The sequence below is a fragment of the Calliopsis andreniformis genome, chromosome 9 (assembly GCF_051401765.1).
Source record: "Calliopsis andreniformis isolate RMS-2024a chromosome 9, iyCalAndr_principal, whole genome shotgun sequence".
In the NCBI taxonomy this organism is placed as follows: domain Eukaryota; kingdom Metazoa; phylum Arthropoda; class Insecta; order Hymenoptera; family Andrenidae; genus Calliopsis; species Calliopsis andreniformis.
The window spans coordinates 189,522-214,789 of NC_135070.1; the positions used below are offsets into that span (position 1 = coordinate 189,522).

The 25,268-nt window shown below is 35.1% G+C and overlaps 1 protein-coding gene across 20 annotated transcripts in view; it reads right to left on the minus strand.

The window, feature by feature from the left end:
* Phcl-1 (pH-sensitive chloride channel 1) overlaps positions 1-25,268 on the minus strand; it is a 281,119-nt gene that overhangs the window by 90,857 nt on the left and 164,994 nt on the right. For 3 of the 20 annotated variants that reach the window (XM_076385168.1, XM_076385161.1, XM_076385160.1), the window contains exon 1: positions 9,221-10,297. The exons of the other annotated variants lie outside the window; for them this stretch is intronic. In XM_076385168.1, coding sequence (XP_076241283.1) covers positions 9,221-9,395 — 175 coding nt within the window. In that variant the 5' untranslated portion in view covers positions 9,396-10,297. Of the gene's footprint in view, positions 1-9,220; positions 10,298-25,268 lie in introns of those variants that run through there. 20 annotated transcript variants of the gene reach the window in all.

Here is a 25,268-nt window from a genome sequence, read left to right on the forward strand (position 1 = left end):
TGTTCGAAATTGATAATAATGAACCGTCTTTCCTCGAGTTCTTTCGACATCATAAGAAATATCAGCAATATAGGTTTCAGCGAGGAAGGTAAATAGAAGCTCTCGCTAACGAACCTAACCCAGACCTATTTCGATCACTCTTTTCAATATTGAAAACTTTCTTTGCGAATATCTCGAAAACTAAAAGAGATCTCCTTGTATATGTATAGGAAAAATATAGGGAAACGTATATGTATACTGCCGCCCCTCCCCAAACCCTTCCCCGCTAATGAACCTAACGCAGACCAACTCGGATCACACTTTTTAATATTGAAAACATTTTTGCGAATATCTCGAAAACTAAAACAGACCGCCGGATATATGTATAGGGAAAAGTTGTTCAGAATGATGACCTTGATAACATAGTCCAAGGTCATTGAAATCGGAGGTGGCTTCCCTAATCTGTATATTTACCTTATATTTTTAAAACTATTAAAGAAGCAAAATTCAGCTTTTTTTTTTACGACATATTTCGTCATACACGAACTACTACTACAATGGGTATGATGACATTTTTCGCCATAATGTAGCTATGAAAAAAAAATCAAAACAGGGTTTTTCAATACAAAAAAAATAAAAATATTTTGTTTTTCAAATTTGAACCACGTTCCAAGTGTCAACAAATTTAAGAAAATATATATACATAAACACGAGAAGTTTGAAGGCGCGTGTAAATATTTACAGTTAAGAGTAAATGAATTTTAGTTTGATGAATATTGCAATATAGGTACGTGGAATGCTTTTCCATTTTGTCATAAAAGGTAATTTTACATAGCATATGACTATTAGATACATTCATGTGTTAACAAAGTCAACTTTGCTTTTTTCTATTTTAAGTTTAATGTCGCATTATGTACAGGGTGTAAAAATATTAATGGTCACGGCTGGAGGAAGTGACTTTATACTTCTGGATCGATGGATATTTGTAAAAAAGTTCGTCTGCAAAATTGTTTATAGCATTGAAAATTAACGTTAATTCTTTTATTATGCAATCAAATTCAGTTCGTTAAATAGGGAAAAAGTTTGAAAGAAACCATATACCGCAGACGACCTTTTTAGCCAGAAAATACTGTTACAAACTGTGTAAAAACACAAGTCCTTCAATAGAACTCCTATTGTAAACGGGCGCTGTTCTGTCGATTACTGGGTTAATATGAACAACTGATTACCGGTAGTTCTTTTGATTTACACTACATCTGTGTGTGTTAGCTTCTTTTCCGCAAATCTTTTCGGTCTTTGAAGCTTTATAAAAATTAAACCCTAGGAGATACAATAAAATATATTAATATTTTTTTCTTTTATTATTCCTCCTTAATATATATTTGCAGAATTACAAAATCCTCTGACTTGTAGTTTACTGTATAGACATGTTAACCTTGAAACATTATTATTGCAAAACGGAATCAATTCAGACACTATATTATAGAACATTTTGTAACTCATTTAGGATCCTCTACCACCCCTTAAAATATTGAAATGTATAATACATCTTACACCGTGTATTTACATATCACATACTGCCTCGATACGAGTAAACTTTTTAGCTCTCGATACAAGCGCGTTGCTATTCCCACCGCTTTGATTGTAGTTTGCCGCGGTGATGATAGACACAAGCAATAAATTTCGTTCGATGCAACCGCGGCAGCACCTTTATAATAGAAGACAAATTAAGATATTTTTCTCTCACTCTATGTTGCTTGCGGTGCTTGCTTTGCGATTTAAATGATCGAAATTCACTTCTCTTTCATTTTTATCACTCATTCAATAGTTTACTTACTTCTCTCAATTTATATCTAACAATATAATCATTATTGTACATTCCTATACAAGCACTTATTAATATAAATATAAATTAATAATTATTCCAATTTTTAAAGGTAATTATGAGATAGGTACTGAAAAAGAAATGTAATGCTATTTTTAATATTTATTCAATTTCGGTATGTTTTTTATAAATTGAACAGAACATACTCTTTTAAATCAATACTTTTTTGCTGTGAAAGACAAATTCAGCAATATCTTACAATGTAACTCTAGACATACTTAAATAATACTAAATACCGAAGTAGTATTTAGTATAGTATTATTCATATCAACTAATTCACACATATATATTTTTTATCCTCTATAGATTTCAATAATGATAATAATATTTGAAAATTCTCAATTATTCATTTTGTCATCTACGTGTGTATGTACCTATACCATTGATTCTTTTTATTAGTTAGAAAGTAATCCACAGATCTGAAGAAGGTAGACGGAGTCCTAGTTGATCCCAAATATTTATCACTATTACGTAACTCGGTAATATACTAGGTAATATAGGGTGTCCCAGAACTAGTAGTACAAGCAGAAAGGAGGTGAAGTGTACTGCTCAATTGATAAAATATATATCAAAGAATACATAAATACTAAAATGAAAAAGAGAATTTAATTTATACTTGAAACCTGCTTTAAAAACTACTTTTTTCTAGACAAGTTTTCCTTCATTTATATATTTTTCAGCAGCCTTTAGTTATCTTTAAATATTAGAATAATTAAAGTCAAATAATTATTATATGTTTTATGTCATGTAATATTTTATGGTTATACATATGTATACACATATATCAATTGAGAGTAAGTGAAAATGAATGAAATCGGAACGTGTTTCTTCAATTTAAATCACGGATGAGGTACGTAAGTGGTAGTGTGAGAAAAAAACATGTATTTCATCTACTAAACTAAACTAAATTTATGTCTTGTACATACATGTCACGCGTGTCTCACCCCTCGCCCCTGTTGCAGCCCTCAAGGTGACACAACAAAGGCGGGCCGAATAGTATCCAGCTCTCAATACAGTAACACCTTACCCCCAAGCAGTTTACTTATATCGAGGCAATACTGTATTGAGAGCTGAAAAGTTTACTCGTATCGAAACAGTACTCTAGATAATTCGTTTGCATCATATGGTTCCTTTCAAATATTTTGTCTAATCATTGAACAGAATATAATTACAAAGGTATAGATTCACACTCTAAAGTCGTGATCGTTAATATTTTTACACCCTGTACAATGATTGCAAGAAAGGATACCCGTGAGAATCTTAACTACTTAGAACTTTTTAAGTCTAGAAGTTTTAGAAACTGAATTAGTTTTGATTCAAGCTCAGCTTCATTTACTACTTCACCAAGATTAAGAACTGGTCTTATTTGCATGCTGTAATTACAGCATCTAGAGCATTTTATTACAATGTGGTGATTGGTTAACAAACAGTTGCATACGAAGCAAGTATGAGAGTCACATGTGTCCAATAAATATGAGTAAGTGATATTTATTGAAAATTGTTGCATGCCTAAGTAATATGAGTTTAATAAATATTTGTTAGATTTCAAACGGGTTTACTTTCAACTTTATTGTAGAGGCAAATCATTTAAAATAATAGTGTGAAATCACAGATGATGGTTTTGCTAGGAAGAGAAGTACATACAGGGAAATTGCCATTACTAGCTTATCAGAATCGAAGATCCAAGAGGACTGAATACTACATTAAAAAAGGAATATTTTAAATTACTGTTAAAAAAGAGTTATTAGTTGAAATATTTAAGTTTTGTCTTAAAAGTGCTTCTGTTCATTTTCTGTAGTTAAATGTCTCATGTATAAATTAAATAACACACAAATGAGTTAGAGAATAGGTCATGTTTCTCATTTTTCATATTCTTATCCATAACCAGCTAAACCTTATTTATTCCCAACTGTACAGTCAACCCATTTAATACCTACATAGTGCCTACGCAACTGTAACTGCATACTAGTAAAAAGATCGAGAACTTGACCTTCATGTCTTTTTTTTGTACATGACTAGATTGATGAGATATTTATAATTATGTAAGTAGCATCAAAAGTGAGTGTACGTACGAGCGCCCTCGAACTTCTCATCTTGGCGTTGATTTATTTTATTGAGGAATCTTTAAACATAATTTGTCCACTGTAGAATTCTACTTCAGGTAATTCATAATATAGATAGTTCTTTTGAGGTAACTGAATATTACGATTCACGTATTACTTGCTTTAGTTGTCTTTAAACATAATAGTTATTGTTTTAAGAGCACCTGGTTTCATCTTAAATTACGTCAATATTACAATATTAAATGAGCCGCAGGTGCAATAGAAAAATGAACAAAGTAAAATTACGTAATCCCAAGAAGATCCAAGTGGATTAATGAAAAATGTTTTTACACGAAAGAATTTCAAGAATTCTAACACATTTCTTTTCGTTTTTTTTTTTAATGTCAAAATTAACAGAAAACTTCAAAATGAGTTTATTTGTAAGAGCATTATGTTTACTTTCAATTAAACTTGGACTAGATGTTTTTTCAAAAATCTATTTCTTTGACAGCTTCAGTAGAAATAAACAGGTAGAAAGAAGTTTCAGTAGAAATAAGTACGTTAATAATTCGTTCCACTGTTAACGAAAATAATTATTTCACAGTTCTTGGTAGCTAGATCTAATGAAGACATTCAACTGTTAGACCTCTTTTACACGGCGATTCGTGAATTACGATTTATGTATGATGGATATCAAATACCGACCGTGCAAGTACATGTAATTCAATGAAATCGTTCAAATGTCAATTCTCGTAAAATACAGAATCGCGATACAAATTTTATATAACTTCCATCGATCGGCTACCAGTAGTTTTCTTCAAATTGATCCAAATAACAAAATATAGAAATAAATGACAGCACTTACATGGCAATTATGGAATAGCGATACGAATTTTGTATATTCTCGATTGGTTAACCGCCGGCGGTTTCATTTTTCTTAATATACATAGGTATGCGTGGGAAAAATCAAATGCAGGAAAAGCTAGATATATTATTGGAGCTTCTATTTTTCATAGTCTGCAGTCCATATCTATTAAATATTATAATATCTTTTAAGAAAATTTAAAGCAAATTTTGGGTTTTGCGGAAATTGAATTAAATATTTTTTGCTTACCTTAAGAAATAGGTATTATTTAAATTTTTACTATGTGACTTATGGGTAAATAACGTATCTAAAGTGGTTTTGCAACAGAAAAACGAAAAAGCAACATAAACCATGAGAGGATCGGCGTCCTTAATTTACTTGAACAGAAAATACAAGGACTGATGTTAACTCGATAGTCGACTCATATATACTGTCCGCGTAACGAGCTTTCCTCCAGCGAAATGGAGAAGGAAGAACGAAGAAAGGGATAAGGAAAACAGAAAAAGATTGGAATGTCAAAGACAAAGAAGAAAGTGAAAAAGCAGAGAAAAACGTATAGAGAAAGAATCGAGAAGAGTGCTTTGGCCTGCAAAGGCCTGGTCGCCAAATGTGTTGGACGATGACCAGGCTCAAGCTGACCCACAAGAAACAACAGAGAAAGAATAAGTTAAAAATTAAAAAAATCTAGAAAAAAGAAAGTTACAGAAAAGATGAAAATACAGATACTGTAAACGTGAAAATGAAGAAGAAAAGAAAACTGAAGGTGACAAGGGTGTGATGACAGTCCTCTAGTCGCTCCAGGCATTTAAAATAAATAGTCATTATTTTTTCGATTATTTAGCAATAGGTGTCCATTTCTTGACCTATGAAAATTGTATATTGGAATATGTCTATGATTTTTGCGATAAAAGTACTTGAAGATGTACAGAAAATGTCTGAATCTTTGCATATTTATAAAATATGCTAGAAATATTTGGTACATATTTTTATGTCGGCAATCGACCACATTTAGGGAGTGAAAACAGCCCACAAGATTAGAGGACGAAACAATAATTTGCCGGAAAATAAACATTCAAGAAAATAGAAACAAATGATGGCATTCACACACCACTACAAAATAGCAATACATATATGCATCACATATATGCATCTTTTAACAAATATGTCTGAACTTTTCTTGTTTGTACGATAAATAGCATACGAATCGGATACGTGAATCGTGATTCCCAAATCGTCGTGTGAAAGAGGATAAGATCACGTTTTATCTGTTAATCGTTGAAGAAAGGAACAAGTTAATTATATTATCTATTATCCAGCAGCAATTATACGCGCGACCAATAGTATGAAATCCGAATCTGCCTAGGTCTAGATAGTAATACCCCTTTACCGTGCCTTTATATTGTATTTCCACAACCAGAATCAATTGCGCTTTGCAATACGTTCATTGACGAAAGAGAGAAACCCCTTTCTCTTTCTCGTGGACGTAATACTTTGTATACCATGCCAGCGGATTTTCGGTTCTAAGAATTACCAAAATTAATGAAGCAAGTAGAACCTGAAGTCAAAGAGCGCTTTCATCTCGCTGACGTATATCGGGTCTCGCTTCGAATCGACCAAAAAGTTTAAGCAATTTTGAGTAACAAGGGACAAAGAGAAACCTTGAAAGTCCGCTCTCTTTCCTGTTTCTGCTTTCGTTAACGCAAATATTTGGAAAAAATGGACACCTCGTTCGAAAATCGATCGACCTACAAACCACTGTATAAAAATTCGTCGAGAAACCCATTTAGCATTCAACTCTACACAGTGCGACTACTATTGAATCCATTGGATAGATTGTTTCCGACTGGACCCTTTTCAGCTTGCTTTTTCTTTCGGAATCGATCCATCATTCACTTACGACGAAATTTCTTCACGATAAAAGTCCGCGCATGTGGTTTTTCAAACCAATACTCTACGAACTATAAATGCGTCAAACTATTCTACACGAAAATTGTTTCCGTTTGGTTCTGAGTACTTTCAAATATATCATATCTGAAATTTAATCTTAAATAGGATTATCTCCTTCGAGCGGTCATTGGATCTATAAAATTGAAAATAGAAAAGATATTGATATTGAAATGGTGACTGAAAAGATATTTTAAAAAAAAATACGTTTTGATGAATTTGGAATAATTAACCCTTTGGCTGTAACGTAACCCTTTGACTGTTTGGGTAGAAATTCATCATTATATATAACTTCATAGTTTTATATTGTACTCAACACAAAAGTCAACATATTGGTATATATGTAGTAGGAGGTAAAAGATAGTGAATAGAATAATACTTTAATACTTTTATATGGTAATAGATTTTTTTTTTAAATAAATCTGTAACTAGACTTTTATAGAATAAAAACCTATTTATATAAGACATAAATTTATACAGATTTATAAACAGAAATGAAGGATGGGGGGGGGATAAATTGTATTTTCTGCTTTTTATAGAGCTTCCACAAGGTAGTCAATAGTATATAGGGGAAGAATTAAAAGATGCTTCTAAGTGATAGAATAAAACAAGGAAGACCGTTCCTAATAACTGCATCTTCTTTTACTATTGCTGATATGCTGAACTAGATCGACGGTATTTACAATGCCTTAGCTTTAAAAGATCATACGTATACATATAGAATGCATATTAGTAATTAAATATACACATATACCTGTGAGCGTGAAGTTTCTTAAAAGTAAAATAACCTTTATGAGATGACCTACTATTGCTTATGTACCCATGTGAAGGTTACAGGAAAGAATTTGGACAGTTATATTTTCTAAATTCTACAGGAGAGCAATGTTAATAAAATTGCTCACACTGATAAAACTGCATTTTTATTTGGTTTTTAGATTAAACATGTGTTCTTTTCATCATGTAAAAAATATAAAACGATTTGATTTTCAGTAAATTAGTTAGTTCCCTTAATTTCTTGTAAGCTTTCCTTAATTTATCAACGTTTTCTCCTCTTAATAGGTAAGTACTTTTTTCATATTATTTTTTAGTTTATCAAACTTACAATTCACGATATTAAACAGCAAATAACAAAAACGACACATACGATCAATAAAATCAATGTTATTCAATAAAATCATCAGATACTATTTAACAATTTTGAATTTTTTCACTTGGGCGTGGTAAGTTATTTCGCTATAAATCTACTATAAAAATGATTATATCTTGGAATTTGACAAATTTTTCACCCTTTTAGCGCTGATATACATATATTAAAGCAGTTTCGCCTTTAATTACCAGATGACATGAAAAACAGAAAATCGAAAATAATGGACTTATCAAGCTTTTTGTTCGTCTTCATATACAGGGTATTGCTGAAAGTTGGTACCAGACTTCAGGAGTACCCTGAAGTAGATATAGTATTGATCAAAATTCACGAAAAATGTTTAAAAGGCATGGGTTCAATATTATTACTTTATGAGTTATAATATAACTGTACACTAATCATACACTATATGACCTTTATTCATATATTGGATATATCCTATGGCACGTTTGCCTATAGAAGCACGCATACATTTAAAGACCCCTAGCTTTTCTTTTATTCCTCGACAACACAACTTTCGATTCGTCCTCTTAATTCATCTAACAAAGTAACTGGTTCACGGTACGCTATATCTATTCTTTAAACGACTCTATACACATAAGTTTAGAAAATTTAACGTAACGTAAAACGTAAGCCTATAATTTCTTATACATTTAAAAACTCGTAATTCAAAACATCTTCTAACACCGAAATTGATGATCTTTGGACCCATATTTATTAAGACTTTTCTGTGTGTTTTAATACGTACTACATGGTCTCAAAGTTTAGCACTAACTTTCTCAAACATCATGTATAACACAATAATAATTAATTCAAAATAAATATTATCGGTCCATTATTAGTTATGAATTTTAAATATGTGAAGACTTGTTCAAAATTAGAACCACAACTTTCTCCTCTCTTACTTTTCCTTTCATATTTCTTGAAATAACCCTTTACACTTCCTCCAACTCGTCATCAAGCACCCTGCATACATGTTTTACGCAAGTTGTAGCAAATTTCCTTAGAAACGTTTCTAGGTTTCTAACGTGTCGAAATTAACAGCTCTCACTTTGATCGTATAATCGTATCGATAAGATCGAATTTCAGAATAAACGAGGCGGCATCCGTGTTCAGTCTAACGAAAGTAACTTCACGAATCAACGGCAATGGAGCACGTGAGTACCGAGTCGACGAGCAAGCGACAACGACGGTAACGAGCCTTGAAATGGACGAGAATCGCGGAAGACTGACAGAGTCGGGGTCTAATGGATAACGGGGGACGGGGGATGGGGGTGGGCTTGAGCAGGGGTGCGGTGACATACTGTTAATTATATTTCTCTAGACGTGGTTACGAGAGAAGTAAAAGCGTAGGGACGGACCGCGAAGGTGGGTGCGAAGGTGTTGGCGCGACGTGTAGTGGTTATTGTTCTGGTTCTTGTACTGGTTCTTGGGGTCGTTAAAGAAGGTTGACGACCGGTTTGCGTCACCAGGCCATCGCATTCCGCAGCAAAAATCCGCATCTGCAACACCCAACAACTCTTGCCCACGTCTCATCCTTTCTCGTGTCGCTAGTCGACTAACTATTCGATCCTACTTGCTCTCCACCCTTCTGGTTTGGTAGGAGCAATTGACAACTTGTCACAGAATAGAACAGGAACACTAACATATAAAACTCTCTTTTTCTCCCATTCTTTTCTTTTTTCTTCTTTTCCTTTCTTTCTTGAACGATACTTCAATACTTGTTACTCGTTAAATTCTCGTCGTTGTGTACTTATTGTTGTTCGTAAGGACTCTTTCGCCTTCCCTTGCGATCTCACTGCAAATTTGTTACCTCCAAAGCAACGTCGGCGACTGAATATGACAAGAGGGAAGTGCGGACTTGTAAAGATCGTCAGTCTCAGTGTGTAGAGATTTCTGTGACAGACAACAATTCTTGCCCACGTCTCATCCTCTCTCTCCCCATCTCTCTTCATTCTATGTTCTCCACCTCCCGATTCCAGTTACTGTGATACAGTAATTTTCCCCTTCGAAACACCCTCAAGCATCCTTGAAACTACGGGAAAACGATGCCACTCTTTCGTTACAATAACAAATATTTTCAGTGTTGATTTTACCGCACAAATATCCATCGCTTTGCTCGAGCAAACGATAGAAATGGGTCAATATGTTTCCAATCAACGCGTCAGCTGTTGACCCATTTGGAGGATCTTCGAAAATTGTTAACGATGACGACGTACAAAGTATGTTACGTAAGATAGTTTCTTTCAATACGAATTTCTGTAGGGGTAATATGAATGCACTATTGTCTTTTGGAGAGTGTCTTTGAGATTAGTTTAAAGAGTTTAAGTGAGCACTTTCTGTGCGATACGATGTACAAAATATAGTAATGGAAATTCTAAATTTTATTCATATTTGTTGTATATTTTGCATCCACGATTCTATAATCTCTTCAGGGATATACATTAAGTGATCCAAAATCGATGTATTATTTTAATGTGGTCTTGATCTCTAGAAAACTTGATCTCTAGTTATATCGGGGTATAGGTGTTATATTCTTATATTATGTTCAATTTTAGTTATCTTTAGAAATAAAATTACTACTTCTTTAAATTAATAGCGATTTTAATTTTTGTAAATCATAATGACTGATCCACAATAGGTGTCAATAATTTTAATGGATCATTCTAATGCCAAAACAGAATAAAAATGACACTTTGTTTTGAAGCTATTAATTGTTAAGAATGCACCTAAAATGTGTCGAATTCAGAGACTTAACTACGACTACAGTTGCGTTTAAATTTTTTTCGTAAATACAAAACAGCAATTTACCACTTTAGAACTGGTAAATCAATTTTTACAGCGCTCTCTTTACATGATTTTTTTACACGGTACAAACCACTGTGTAAAAAAAGAGCCAGGTGTATACAAACACGCTTAACAAAATAAAGAAAGTCCCCGCCTCAGTTAGGTCAAACATAGCCGTATCAGTAGTATATGTAAGTCCCCGAATCGAAAGTATTGTACGCGTGTTTTAAGCTTTAAACACATTTTCAATAATTTGTAGCTTGGTAATGGAACCTCAAACGTGATTTTATCATTCTTGATTTTCGTCTTACCTCGATGTAAAATATCAGGAATCTTTGGAGAGACACGCGTCAAGTACATTCGCGCTTTAGACTAGATTACTGGTTGTGTTAGAAGGAGGAAGATAGATTTATGTCAACTTGCTCGAATGAGGAAGACGTCGAATGCGATTTTTGTAATTCTAAATTAATTGGAGAATATGGTGACATTGTTTAATTGAAGTGATTAGTAACATGTCAGGAGTCTCGACAAAGACATATACCAAGTATGGATACTCCAAAAATCTTGTTAATAAATATATTTCTACTGGACTTTGGTAAATAAAAATGTTTATAAACTACTAATGTTATTTTTAGTATTCGCGAACTGATTGTCGGTTTCTTCTGAAATTACTGTGGTTATTCTGAACATGGCGTAATTTAGTTTGCCGTACATGACGTTTGAAAGATTATTGATAGGGTTACGTATCTGAGGTTTTTATCTCTGAGTATGTATTTTGAACGAAAGTAATAAAATACTTTACATGTTTGTAGTTTAATTTGTTAAGAGGATAGCTTTAGATATGGCAGAAAGGTGATTTTACCGACAAAATGTGAGAAAAATATGAGTTTACGGGAGTTCTTTGTCATACTGGATATATCGAACACCTTTATTAAGAATGGTATTATTAAATTCTAAATGTATGTATCTAGACTTGTTTTAATTGTTCATAATAAATATCGATCTGTCAATCTCGAACAATCATGTGGCTATTCTACCCCGTTAAGAGGATACAGTAAGTGCGATTTAGAAAATTTTTCAGATCTTGCGTTCGATACGTAGTATAGAAGGAACTTCCCTATTTGAAATTTTCAATAATTCATATCGCTAATTTGGGTATTACAGACTCCCATTTCACATTGGCAGCCCTTCTAATTAAGAGCCACCTCGTTCATACAAGCCCAAACTAAATGTGTCACGTGTTTTACTTTGTTTTATGAATAACCCCGCAAAAAGCATTACTTAGGCATAGGTTTACGGAAATCGACTTTTCGTTCTTCTAAAAGAAACTTTTAAACTGGAAAAGGATTAATTCGAAAGAACTTGCGAAATTCGAAAGAAAGTTCAATGCAGCGCGATCTAGTTATAATTTCGTTTAAAACATTCTCTAAGTTATATAAACATATTTAAATTTCAGGGTTGTGAATGGTCGATTTACGCTCTACTTTGTAATGCTCACATTATTAAATATCAGCAAAATCTTGTTAAATCGCGCTCATTGTCAGGCCGCGCTACATTGAACTGTTTGCTCTCAAATGAATCCTTTCCTAGCTCAAAATCTTCTCATTTAAGGATGAAATGTTGATTTCCATAAACTCATGTTTTTACCTAATTTTATCGGTAATGTCACCGTCTTGATATATCTGAGCGTACCCCCTTAAGTTTATTTCATAGTTTAATTTATTTAGACATTATTTATGCGCTCATCAGTTTCTTCATTTATAGACAGTCAAAGATACTTTTGTAAAGCAAGCATCAATTAATAATCAAATTAGAAGCTTCGGTGAAATATCCGGAATTTCAAAAAAGAGGGAATCTTATGCAATAAAATTGTATGTGAATTTTAAATTTGGTCTTTGAAAACAGATACGTACAATAACAGACGTTATAAAATGATATAAATTAATTTTCATGTCGTGATCATGATATCAAAGCTAATGTGTTTGTGTTTTAGTGACATTCACTTTCACTGATTGAGTATTAGATAAACTAAAAACTAAATAATCAAGAGCAAGGGAAGAAGATAATAGAAGATGTCGAAGCTATGTTGGATAATGGGAATGATATTACCATCGTTGATTTGAGAACTGGCTGTTTTCATAACAAAAGAAGTTTACGCTTTTGAAAGAAATATATGTAAATTACTGTATTCAGTTTTGGAATTTTTAAAAAGGAATCTTTAATGTCAATTTACTTCAAGTTTTTAATGTGGTTTAATGATGTAGACTATCTATAACATGTTATTCGTAAGCTAGTTGACTGTGTTGATTATAAAGAAAACATTGTTACGAGCCGAGGGCTAGATAGTCTGACCGAGGGTCAGGGTTTTTGGAGTTTTGTTATTGTTTCGTGGACGAACCAACGGGTAACTTTACACTCGTTGGGAGCCACGGGACGTGGACGAACCAGTGCGCAATGGCCAACACCGAGAGCCACTTGTAGGTTAGGAAAAGGACCTTCGCAAGGATTGCAAAGATGTTAATATAGCCTCGTAACTTTCATACTTATAATATATCTCGAGCGGCAAAGATATAATATTGTGGGATCGTTACGTGTCCGCTTCTTATTGGATTTAGGAAAGGTTTTGATTGAACTAAGTCCAATTTAACAAACCTTATAAAAATATGTATTATTACAAGTTTAAGTTTAACTCAAAGGAATACAAGTGTTGATGAGTTTAAGTGTAGCAAGACTAAGTCCTCTCTCTCTCTCTCTCTAGATTACGCACAGAGGTATGCGGGGGACGCGTCGTTAAGACTATGTTACAGTGAATTTACTTTACGTACTGTACTCAAATATTCTGCTCGAAGGAGAATACTCGATCTTGCTTCCCAGTCTACGCCGCGTACTAAACTCGAACTGGATTAGAAATGAGCTCGCTAGACCGAATTTCTTGGCCTTTTTATACTTAAAAATCTATGGGAAAAATGGTGGGGACTCGGCTGCATCGCAGAGTTTCCTAGAAAAGTTCAATGATATTAGTCTCAAAGAATTCTATTAATTGGGTGCAACGGAAATGCCTATCGGCCCTTGCATGGTGACTTCCAGGCAAAGTCAAAGGACAACGGAAAAAGCTTTGAATCGAGCCGTTTCATAGTTACTTTACGTAACTCGTCTGGACTCGTAACAAGATATTGCATATTAATACTAGACTTTATGCATTTATGGAAAATTTCTGTGTGCAAAACAGAACAGAATTCATACAATATTGAAAAAACGTTGAAATTATAGAGGGATAAACATATTTTATAGTATTTGTAGGGTGAAAGAAACCTTTAATTACGTTTCTTTAATTTTGTGTATGAAAATAGGAGTCTGCATAAACATCCGCAGTCTAAATCATCCCAATGTTTAAGCTGTATATTAACGGTACATTATGGATATATTTAATTGTTGACAAATGATGATTATTTCTAAATGTTGTGACGTGGCACAAGTGCCAGTCACAAAGCCGAACCCTTCCCGGAGAAAGAGAAGCCTTTAGTGCGCACCAGAGAGAGTCCAACGTATTTCTAACATCTATCTTGCGCCCTAGCTCATCGGGATATCTCAGCGACCTAGATGGTAGCATCGGCAGGCGACAGGTACGAGACCATCTCGACACCACCGACACGGTCTCTTACGGCGGATCTTCGGAATCGGGGAGCGGCCAGGGTACCCGCCGCTCCAGAGTCACTTCACCCGGCGAGTGACACGACGCCGAAATTGGGAGGCTGTCGGAACCCATCATGCCACTCAGGGAGGACACACGATGGGAGGGCTGCCCCACGGATGTGTGAGGACGCACAGGTGCATGGGGACCAGCCAACGCGGGCGAGGTTGGCCACCTCACCCCGCGTTCCGGGGAGAGATCCTCGACGGAGAGGCGCAGGGACGAAGCCACGGGGGCCATCTCGCGGGCAGACGATGGCAGCGGACCCCGTAAGAGCGAAGTCTACTACTGCGCCTCGGATCCACGCCGCAGGAAGAGTTCCAGGGAGACTCAGGGAGGACTTGCCAATCAACCATCAATCTTCGAACGGCGCGACGAATAATTGGTCGCGAGACCGCGCGAACTGAGCGAGCCAATCGGGGCACAGTGGAGGAAGATCCTGCCGCACGCAGCGATCTCGGCCTTCTTCTTGTACGGGACGCTGACCAGGTCACAGGTGGTAAGTCTTCCTCCATTGTTCTCCCCGGTTGACTCGGACTAGATCGTTCGCAATCGAAATCTCGAGAGGACCGACTCCAGGTGGTGGTACAGGCCGTGTTACAGGAAGAAAGCCTTCGCGTGCGGGTTTCTCGAAGCCTGCGGACTCGGCCGAACGGCGAGTCTGCGGCTTAGCGGCGCGTTAGCTAACGGTTGTCTCGTGCGGATACATCTTCGGCTTGCTGGTGTAACTTCGGTGCAACAGCAGCCACGCGGGCGGTTCTCTTTCGCGTGCCGAACGTGCGTTTCAACCTCATGGTCGCTCGAAACCTTGTTACGCGATTATTGTAGCGGGAAACGGGTAACTGCCCGCGGCCACGTGTCGCGGGACAGCGCGTGTAATCAGTCGCTCATAACTTGTACGTTTCTCGCTGAAATATATCATTTTAATACCAGAGAAAACCGAGTTTTGACTGGCGTTCTCGCCGTAAGAACCCGAAATCCCGAAGCGTTCCTCATCCTGCGCTCGAAAGGACCTCGCCCCTCTCCGCGCGAAGAGCTGGCCCGGGTCGCGGGTTTAGGAAAACAGGAGACGCGTTCCACGCCGGTATCGAAAGATACCTGGCGCCCACGGAAAAATCAAGGCGTGGGACGCGTCGTAGCCAGATCTGCACGCCCGTCCTAAGCCGAATACGGCTCGGCGGGGCGGTCACGTCGCAATGTATATTATAATAAATGAATTTTATTTGTGACAAACGAAATAATTTTTTTCTTTCTGTTTCTCTTTTTCTCTATTAAGGAATTAAGAATAAGGGTTTGATTTATACGTCTGTATTTAAGAGTCAATCTGTCTGAAGTTCCTTCCTGCTATTTTTCAGGACAGTAGAAAAACAAATGCGATTATCTATTCCTAAATGTAGCATTTGAAGTAGTTTATAGTATTAAATCTCCACCGTTTATAATATAACATAAAGGAGCATGGTAGTCGCGTGACTTTTCGAGATTGACAGATCGGTAGTTTTCGTTATAGGAATAATATTATCTACAGACACATGGCTGTCTAATGAAGACGACATGGAGTCAGTCTACGGTTTCAAATTGGAAACATGATTTAGAAATTTCCCCTTCCACTACACATGCTAATATACAAGCTACGTATGTGAGTATGGCGCTTTTGACAGCTACAAATGGCTGTGAGAGAAGGCAAATGTGACTCTTACTCTCTCGCTCTTGAAACGCTGAGATTCAACTATTCAAGTTGCTGACAAGCGACACGAGCCAGGCACAACCGTTGTTACAATTTATAAAAGGGGGTAGCGGCAGATCTAGTCTTCAAGAGACTCAAGACGTTCTAAAATTCTGAAGCCCTATTAAAATAAGTGTATTATGTAGAATATTTAGATCAAGCACTTGAAAAGACATTTGTTTTACATGTATCGCAATAATAAGTAGCTATATAATCCACATTCTATACTGCGTTCACTGAGAGAACGCCTTGCTTCTTTCTACTCTGTATACCTAGTGTCCAAATGAAACAAATGTTTCTATCTATTAAGAAACAATATTTATTGAGATATCAATGTATAAGAATCCACAGCTTATTTGATTATAAAGAAACAGCAACGGTAGAACTGTTTCCTGGATTTCCTACAAAATGTTCGATGCGACCAGGTAGTTTATGACACGGGAAATCTAGGGTCGTTTATGGTATTGCAACGCAGTAAGAATTCTGACCAGTACCAGTATGTTTTTGGTCGACAGAGACGATATTCAAGAAGATTTTTATTTGCTAACAGAGCCGCATTAATACTTTCGGAGAAAACTAAAATCTAAAAGAATATCGTTTGCTTGCTCAAAATTTCTTTCACACCGTTTATGCGCTAACACTTGAAGAAGTGACTTTCTTTAGAAATGGTAGGACCTCCAAGGGCCCAACAAGGGGTTCATGGGTAGGGATGTGCTCGGGAGTGACAGAGCCAATAACTAATGAGCGTAGGCGTGAACTGCGCAAGGGGTACGAAAACTCTTCAACCGACAACTGCGTTCTCCCAGTGAACGAAGTATAGGTGTTAAAAGCTAAGAATAACGTCGTAAAGTGGTGTAAACTACCATCCGATTTGCTTGAAATTTTTAGCAGTAGTTGCTAATACTATTTTATTCATTTACACGTACGGAATTTCTGGTTACATAATGCACATTTTTACTGTCGTATGAAGGATTCCTGTCTTATGGGTTCCAAGGCACACAACCACATACAACATATAAGAAAATGCTGCTGTGCTGTGTGTAGTGGAGGGGGAAATTTTCAGTAACTCGCATCGTCAATTTGGGTATCACAGATTCCGATTTCACATCGACAGCCTTTCAAATTAGACGCTGCCTGGTTCGCAAAAGTCCAACTAAATTTGCCCCATTTTTTATACTATTTTATCGATATCTCAACAAAAAGCAATACTGTGGCATGGGTTTACGCCCTGCGATTTTTCGTCCTTACATGAGAAAATTTTGACCTGGGAAAGAGTTCGTTTGAAAGAAAAAAGTTTAACGTAGCGCATCCAATTCGTGATTTTGTTCAAAACACTCTCTAAACTCTAAATTACGAAAAAATGCTTGAATTCCATGACTGTGAATGATAGATTTCTACTCTACTTTGCAATGATCGTTGCAATGAACTTTTTTTTTGCGTTGAACAAAATCTTCTTATACATATAAAGACAAAAAGTCGCAGGGCGTAAACCCATGGTTTTGTCTAATTTCGTCGGTAATGTCGTTGCTCTGACATATCTGATCGTACCCCTTAAATAACTTGTAATGATAAATACAACAATATAAAATTTATTAAGAGATAACATACATATTAAAAATTATTAAGTTAAATTATGATTATATGAAATACCTCTATAAGCAAATAGGTCAAATGTATATATAGATATGTATTTATATCGAAAGTTGTATATACATATGTACGTATAATTCATTCGTATTAATTAAAAAAGAAGGGTGTGAGTGTTTCTCTTTCCACTGGTATACCGGATTAAAAGAGAAAAAGAGACAGAGAGAAGGACCAAAATTTATAAAATTATACAAAACAAAATTTAAAATTAGATTGGTGAGTGTGAAATTTTCTATTTTTTTTTTTTTTTTAAGTAAGGAATTAAGTATGTTATGTCATTGTATGACTTAAGGAAGAACCACACGGAAACTTTCACGTTCACGACACGTAACAATCTAATGTATTGATTCAACACAGTATTCATCAATCATGTGTTGAGATATCTCGTTATCTCGTTGCTAATTTTCGAGTTTAGTACGAATTTACTATAATTACATTATATTTTATCTTTATTATAATATTTTTACCAACGATATTTAAATTAACAATACTTAATCGTATACCTTATAGACCGCTGTCCCTGAAGAGATTAACGAACTCAAATTTAATTCGAGTACTATTATTACCAATTCACATACTGTTAGGGTATTTAGGTGCTCGAGTATTCAGTTTTATTTCGAACTATACAAAGTACGTGCGTAGACCTAAAATGATCTCTATTCTCTAATTATATCCGTAATGATAAACCTCTATTCATTACTAAACTTTATTTCCCGGTAAACACGTATCTTCCTTCTCTAATCTTCTTAATGCTTAATGCTTGCTGATGTGTAGTTACAGTGTTTACATTACCGTGTACATTATCGTTACTTCTCACTGTTGGTAGATATTCCTATTTCATGTTTATTTGAATATTCGAATACATATTTTATTTTATGAATAGCAAAAAGGATATGCGACACTTAGAACCAAAGAGGGATTCAAGTGACATTTTTTAAATTTATAAGTTAAGAGCAGAAATGATTAGTTAAATCGTTAAATATAATGTTGTAAATAAGTTAAATAATCTACCGTTGCGTAGAGCTATCATTTGAAAGTCAGAAAAACTGATTGCTAAATAAATTATTGAAATAAGTTAGTGGGAAAGAAATGCAAGTAATTTATTTGCAGGAGTATAAATACATACAATATAAAACAATCGTAAACAATGATGAAAAACTCCGGTAAATCCTATGAGTAAAGATAAACCTAATGGTAATTTGTATACTTTAACCAGTTAACTGTGATTTACGAGTATACTCGTCATGGAGAAGTAGCACGATTTTGTGTGTTGACGAGTATACTCGTCATGCGTATAAAGTAGTGACCATTGGCTATTTAAATTATAATTTTTGAGAAAAACAAAACAGATTCTCAAATTGTAAGATGTTCAGAATATTTTGAGGCCAGGCCGGAATAAAACAAACGAATAAAAAATATAAATAATTTGAGATAAATTCATGCGCCCCGTATGCACCGGCTGAAACAGCTTACTCCACAGTAAGAAAAAGACTTAAAAAGTATTATAAAAAAATATTTCTCTATCCATTAGATATTATTTGTTTGAATTCATATATATTATACAAAAAAAAATAACGGAACGTTATCGCGAATGAATTTTCTGCTAGAATTTGTTGAGGACACTATTGCATCATATCCAATAACATTGGAAAAATCGACGCAAACTCGGCCATGTAGGCCTAGTGTAACACAATTACTCAGGAATCATGTTCTGGATCATATACCCAGAACTTCGAACACAAAAAATCCTACCCGAAGGTGTGCACGTTGTTATAAACGCAAGATTAGGAAAGAAACCCGTTACTGGTGTTCCATTTGTAAAGTCCCATTATGTGTAACACCCTGTTTTGCTGAATACCACGCCACAGCAGGAATTTAAATTCTTGCTATCATATGCATTTAATTTTTCTTGCGTTTTTCGTCTAATAACTATGTAATATATGTTTAAGTTAACGAAATAAATATACATTAGTAATAAAAGTGTCAATTTTATAAAATAAACCTATCTTTTTGATCCAATATCCTAACAGCGACACTTACTCTGTGATTGACGAGTATACCCGTTATTGCTCGATTTCGGCGACACATACAGGGTGTCCCAGAATAAGTGTAAGTCCCGAGAAGGGGTGATTTCTCGGGTAATTCCAAGCAACTTTTTCCTTAGCGAAAATTTCCTCCGAGCCTTCGAGTTAACGAGTTATTAATGAAAAACATCGACCAATCAGAGAGCGCCTATAGCGGACGGACGGCTGTCCAGTGACAGGGCACAAGCTACGCGTAGAGTTTCCCAAACTCGCTTTTTAACAACGGGCAATTTCATATTTCATCCGTCCGAATGTATCGAAAGGACTTCCATGGTAACTGCGACGCGACCCCTGCGGCCTTCAGTCTCGCGTACCGATGGCTCCTTCGAACTTGCAGGGCAATACCTGTGATCATAAATGGCCACATCTGCGAGACACTCGTTACGGCCTTCGCTTTTCCCCATGAATTTGCTTGCGACTTTTTCGACCCGAAGAAGAGACTACCACCTCCACTAAAAAAAGTAACCGAGGAAGATACAACCTCGTTGGTGTCAACTAACAAATCAAATTCGAGTATTTCGACGAAGCTACACCCCGGGAAGTCGCGCTGGAGGGATGTGAGGGCACGAGGAAAGAGACTTCGAAAAAAATCACCAGTATCGATCGTAATTACGCCGTCGAACTGTGTGACATCTTGTTTTTATTTACGGAATGCCGCAGAATGTTTCAAAATAGTGAGTTGTCGGTCATTAAGAGGTCAAGTGCTCGTTTGGTGAAGTGATCAGTGTTAGTGACCGCGAAGTGTTGTAAATGCAAGGTGTCTTCTTGTGGTCTTGTATACCTACGATCAGCGCTACCTGGGCATCATCCCCCAATGATCGAAATCGGCACAGTGACCCAATGGAGCAAATGTTCAAGCAGCAGGTGAATTCCTCTCCGAATGCGTGAGTTTTATCGATAGTAATTACTCGTATTACTAGAGTCATATTATTAATCTCAATTTATTTAAACATTTTTTGCCTTTGTTCGCCATAATTATAAAAATAAAAATCAATGTTTCCGTACTTTTCACCGATTACAGTAACTAGTATGTCTAATTTTCGTTCATTCATTATGAAATAAGTATTCTTGTACAGTTTTGAATGTTTTGATACACAGTAAAATAACGTACAATCCGTAAGAACTACGAAAACATTGCTTTTTATTTTTTTTTACTACGGCATTACTTTATTAAATAGGCATTTTTAAATTCTTTTTCCTCGTTTTTTATTTTTCACAACTCAGATAATTAATTTAAAAATCTGAAAAAATTCTATAATATGTGTCGCGATAGCTGACGTATTCCTAATTTTTTTCATAATTTTCCATCTATTAATTCAAGAGAAATTGAGCATTAACATAGAGGTCTTGAGTTTCTTGTACAAGACTCGAGCACAACAAGTAGTGAACGCTACGCGTAGCTTGTGTCCTGTCACCAGACAGCCGTCCGTCCGCTATAGGCGCTCTCTAATTGGTTGATGTTTTTCATTAATAACTCGTTAACGAAGGCTCGGAGGAAATTTTCTCTGAGGAAAAAGTTGCTTAGAATTACCCCAGGAATCATCCCTTTTCGGGACTTACATTTATTCTGGGACACCCTGTATAGGTGCGCGCTCGTAAAAGGGGGCGCCACAGCTAACTGGTTAATAGTTATGACCGAGAAAACCACGAATGGCAGCACTGCGTACTGCACGAAGGCCAAGGCGGGCAGCATTGCCAGAGATAGTGAACTAAGAACGCGTGAGAGTTATAATGTATACCGATTATAGATAAGTTCATTAATACTTTATTATTTAGTTTAGATGCATACTTTTCGCTTATCATTTTACAACACTTGAAGTATTATTAAAACTATATTAACTACTGGTTTTCATAATAAAGGCATTTTTACTAACACTAATGTGTCTTTAGAATGTGAAGTTTCCATTTTTCTCTTAGAAAAAATTGATTGCAAAGAACTGAGTTGGTGTCAAAGGGATGTGAGTGCACACAACATTATTTTCTGTATAATTCATTAACTTATAAACCAAAAAAAAAAACAATGGGATTCGTTAGAAATCTATGTATATGCTATTTACTAGATGTAAAGCATTAAGTATAACTTAATTTTCGGGAAGATTTTACAAGAAATTCTTTTAACACATTTAAATTTCAAATTTGATTTGTTCGATATCAGAAAAATGTCATGTGCATCCCTTTGGTTCTAGGTGCCCCATATGTAAGTAATTTGAAAAAAACAACATTTATATTATTTATATGTATTTTCTGCTTGTCACAAAATAATTTGTTTCTACTTTAGACGAAGGTAGAAATTAGCCGAACAGTAAAATAGATAGGGTACCTGAATAAAACACCTGGATTATTTTTCATTTTTCCGAATCCTTTTCGAGTACTTTCAACTCAGAGGTTGAATAAGAACAACTCTATTCTATTTCCTCATTACAATGCAAAGAATGTTAACGCAGATTACCAACAATTTCGATCAAAAGCAAAGTATTAATTAGCTGATTTTATCTGATATTAATCAGACTCTTCACCTCCAAACTTAATAAGGGCCATACGATTTTTTAGTTCTACCTAAGAAAATTTTAAGACCTGTATAAACATCAGTCGGAACCAAGCTGAATAACAATTTCGTTAATACGTAGCAAAATCGATGGATTGAGTGCTTGAGTTTTGAGGCGGGTGGGGTCAAGTGGCATCGCTCGATACTTTCGATTAGTAGAGACAATCTTTATTTGTCGCCGCGATGGAACCGTAAGGCACTCTTGGTGGAACGAATTCCCAGCACCTTAATGGGTGAAGTAATCCTTGGAGCACTCCGCTCAACGCGAGTCACGAACACTGTACGACCATTACTCCCGTTTAAATGCAAATTTCAATAGAGAAATTCCACAAAAAGTAATTATTTCAATGGTCTTCGATATTTTCCTAAGAAGTGATCACAACTCCGATTTTCTTCCCACTCTTATCCTAATTTGAAAAATTTTCGCGAAGAGAGACAATCACATGTAAAAAATTGTACTCGTGAAATTTCAACCAGGAATTTCTTTAACCGGGAGCCGAGTTGATTGTGAGCGGAGGGTAAAGAGCGCTTGAATCGGAAACGGACCGTGCCGCGAAGCCACTAATTACATCGAACGATCTCTACCAGCCGCGACAGCTTGCAATCTACTAGCTATTTATTGCATGTCGCGAATGATCTTTTAAATCTTCGGCTAGTCTGATGGAAGTTTCCCTCTTGCAAAGCTCATGCAAGCTTTAAGGTTTTCAACGAATCGTGGCTAGTCGAGTTTGGAAAGACCGTCTAACTTGATGCTTTTGAAACGACGACCGAAACCCTGCGTGCAATTGTGAAAGGGGATGGAGGCGTGAATGAATACTCGAGGAAAACTAGAAACACGGCTTTTATCGTGGCTCTCGCGCCTCGGCTCACAGAAAATTTTGTCCTCGACCCGCTTTTGATCGCTTATACAAATATTGTTCTTACGTGAACGTATCGAGCAGGACATAGGACGTAAGAACGCGACGTCAATCATGAATTTTTCCATCGACCGAAAAATCTCGTCTTTCCGACGAATTCAAGTCTACTCGTTTGAATAAATCACCTAGCCACGTTTCAGCGTCTCTCGAGCGTGTACATGTGCCACATAGCGAATTCGCAATGAATGTTGGAGGTCCTTCTTCGGGTCAAACCTGAAATAATATCGTATTGGAGGAAGGATGCCTAAAATATGACCCTTTGTTTTGCAGAAAAGGGAGAATGAATTAAATCATGATTTTGGAATCATTAGTTTGTACAGTACTGGCCAATATAATTGCAGTACTAGCTAAAAATACTGTTTGTTAAATGTAAAAGTAATTACAAACGTAGTACCTAAATATATATTTAGGGTACTTGTCCATATTTCTGAGTGCTTTCTTATTTTTGTGCCTCTGGATTACACAAAATCATTTATAAAAAAAACTTTTATTAAATATGTAAACAATTTTTTAATCTTACATATCAATCAATAAACTTAAAAAAAAAATATTATTTCACAATTTATATATAAAAGTTGTTTCTTTACAATCGATTTTAATCTGAGTGCATAGGAATATAGACGGATAGTCTAAATTGTCATACAAATCAAAATTTCATGTAAAAAAAGGGAATCCCATTAACGACACAAACGATTACATCTCATGTGACAGTTAAAGCAAAAGCGTTGTTATGTGTAAGGTGGAGCAATTTTAATGGCTACTACTGTATAATTACGTTTCATAAAACAATATGTTTGTTTAAAATTATGTCATAAATGCTTAGAAGAAGTTTCTTTTTCTGTAGAAAGAAAAAGTGATTACATTGATCGAAAAATTGAATTATTAAGAAAAAATTAAATATATGTTTCCATAACAAGAATAAGAAATTGTATCGCCAATACTGTACTTCATGCTTTTATCTCTTTAATGGAACTTTAATTACTACAAGAAAATGGGAAAACTACATAAAAATCTGCGATCCCTTTTTACTATCACTGTATTTTCCTCATTTGTAAATACCAAGATTGTAATTATCGAGCTCTACCGTAATCATTAATCCATTGGGAGAGTAAATACAATATTTGTAATTTCAAGGTTTGTTAGTGTTAGTGATATGCAAATAACTATGCATATATTTTAAGAGATCGCTTCTTGAATAATTCTTTTGGTCACCTTTCCCTTAATCATTTCTGCTAAATGTACCACAATGCCTCCCCTTCCACAATTTACGTACACTTTAACTCAAACTAATTGGTCTTAACTTTAGTTATGTTACAAATTAAGTGTAGCAATTGTTAACCAGATTCTTCGGGTTTTCCAAAGTTACGATACCTAATTTTACAAACAAAAGTATAATTCAAAACTTCCCTTTTCATTGGTCTTATCCTTCCTCCCTTCTTTGTGACTTATGATGTTATGAAATCCTTCAGTTTAAAAATGAGAAATTCGAAAAAATCATCTATCGATTACATCAGCAGAATTTACTACAATACTTAACATTAGGTACTCATGTTGCAACAGTGGAATGTTCGTACACATTATCAGTTTCGTCATTTTTATATAAATAATAATAACATGCACATGTATACTACTCTTTTTAGATCCTATCTAATGATACTTAGACAATTGATTAACTCCTGTCTTTTAAAAGAACTCGATTATATATATTTTGTTTGTAAACTATTATCCTTATATGTATATAAACAATTATTTTAATGAATAATATTAGTAATTATGCTAAAAAATTGATAGAATAGGTTACTTTAGTAAAAAGTATAAAATACATCAATGCAAAACTATGCAATTGAATGATAAGCCATTTTGTAATAATTATGTTTTACATTTTCTAGTGTCTTCTTTGAAGGTACGTTATATTTTATTCCTAAACTATTATACTTATATTTAAACAACTATTTTAGTAAACAATATTACTAAATATACTAAGAAAATTGCTATTACGTATGTTATTTAAGAAG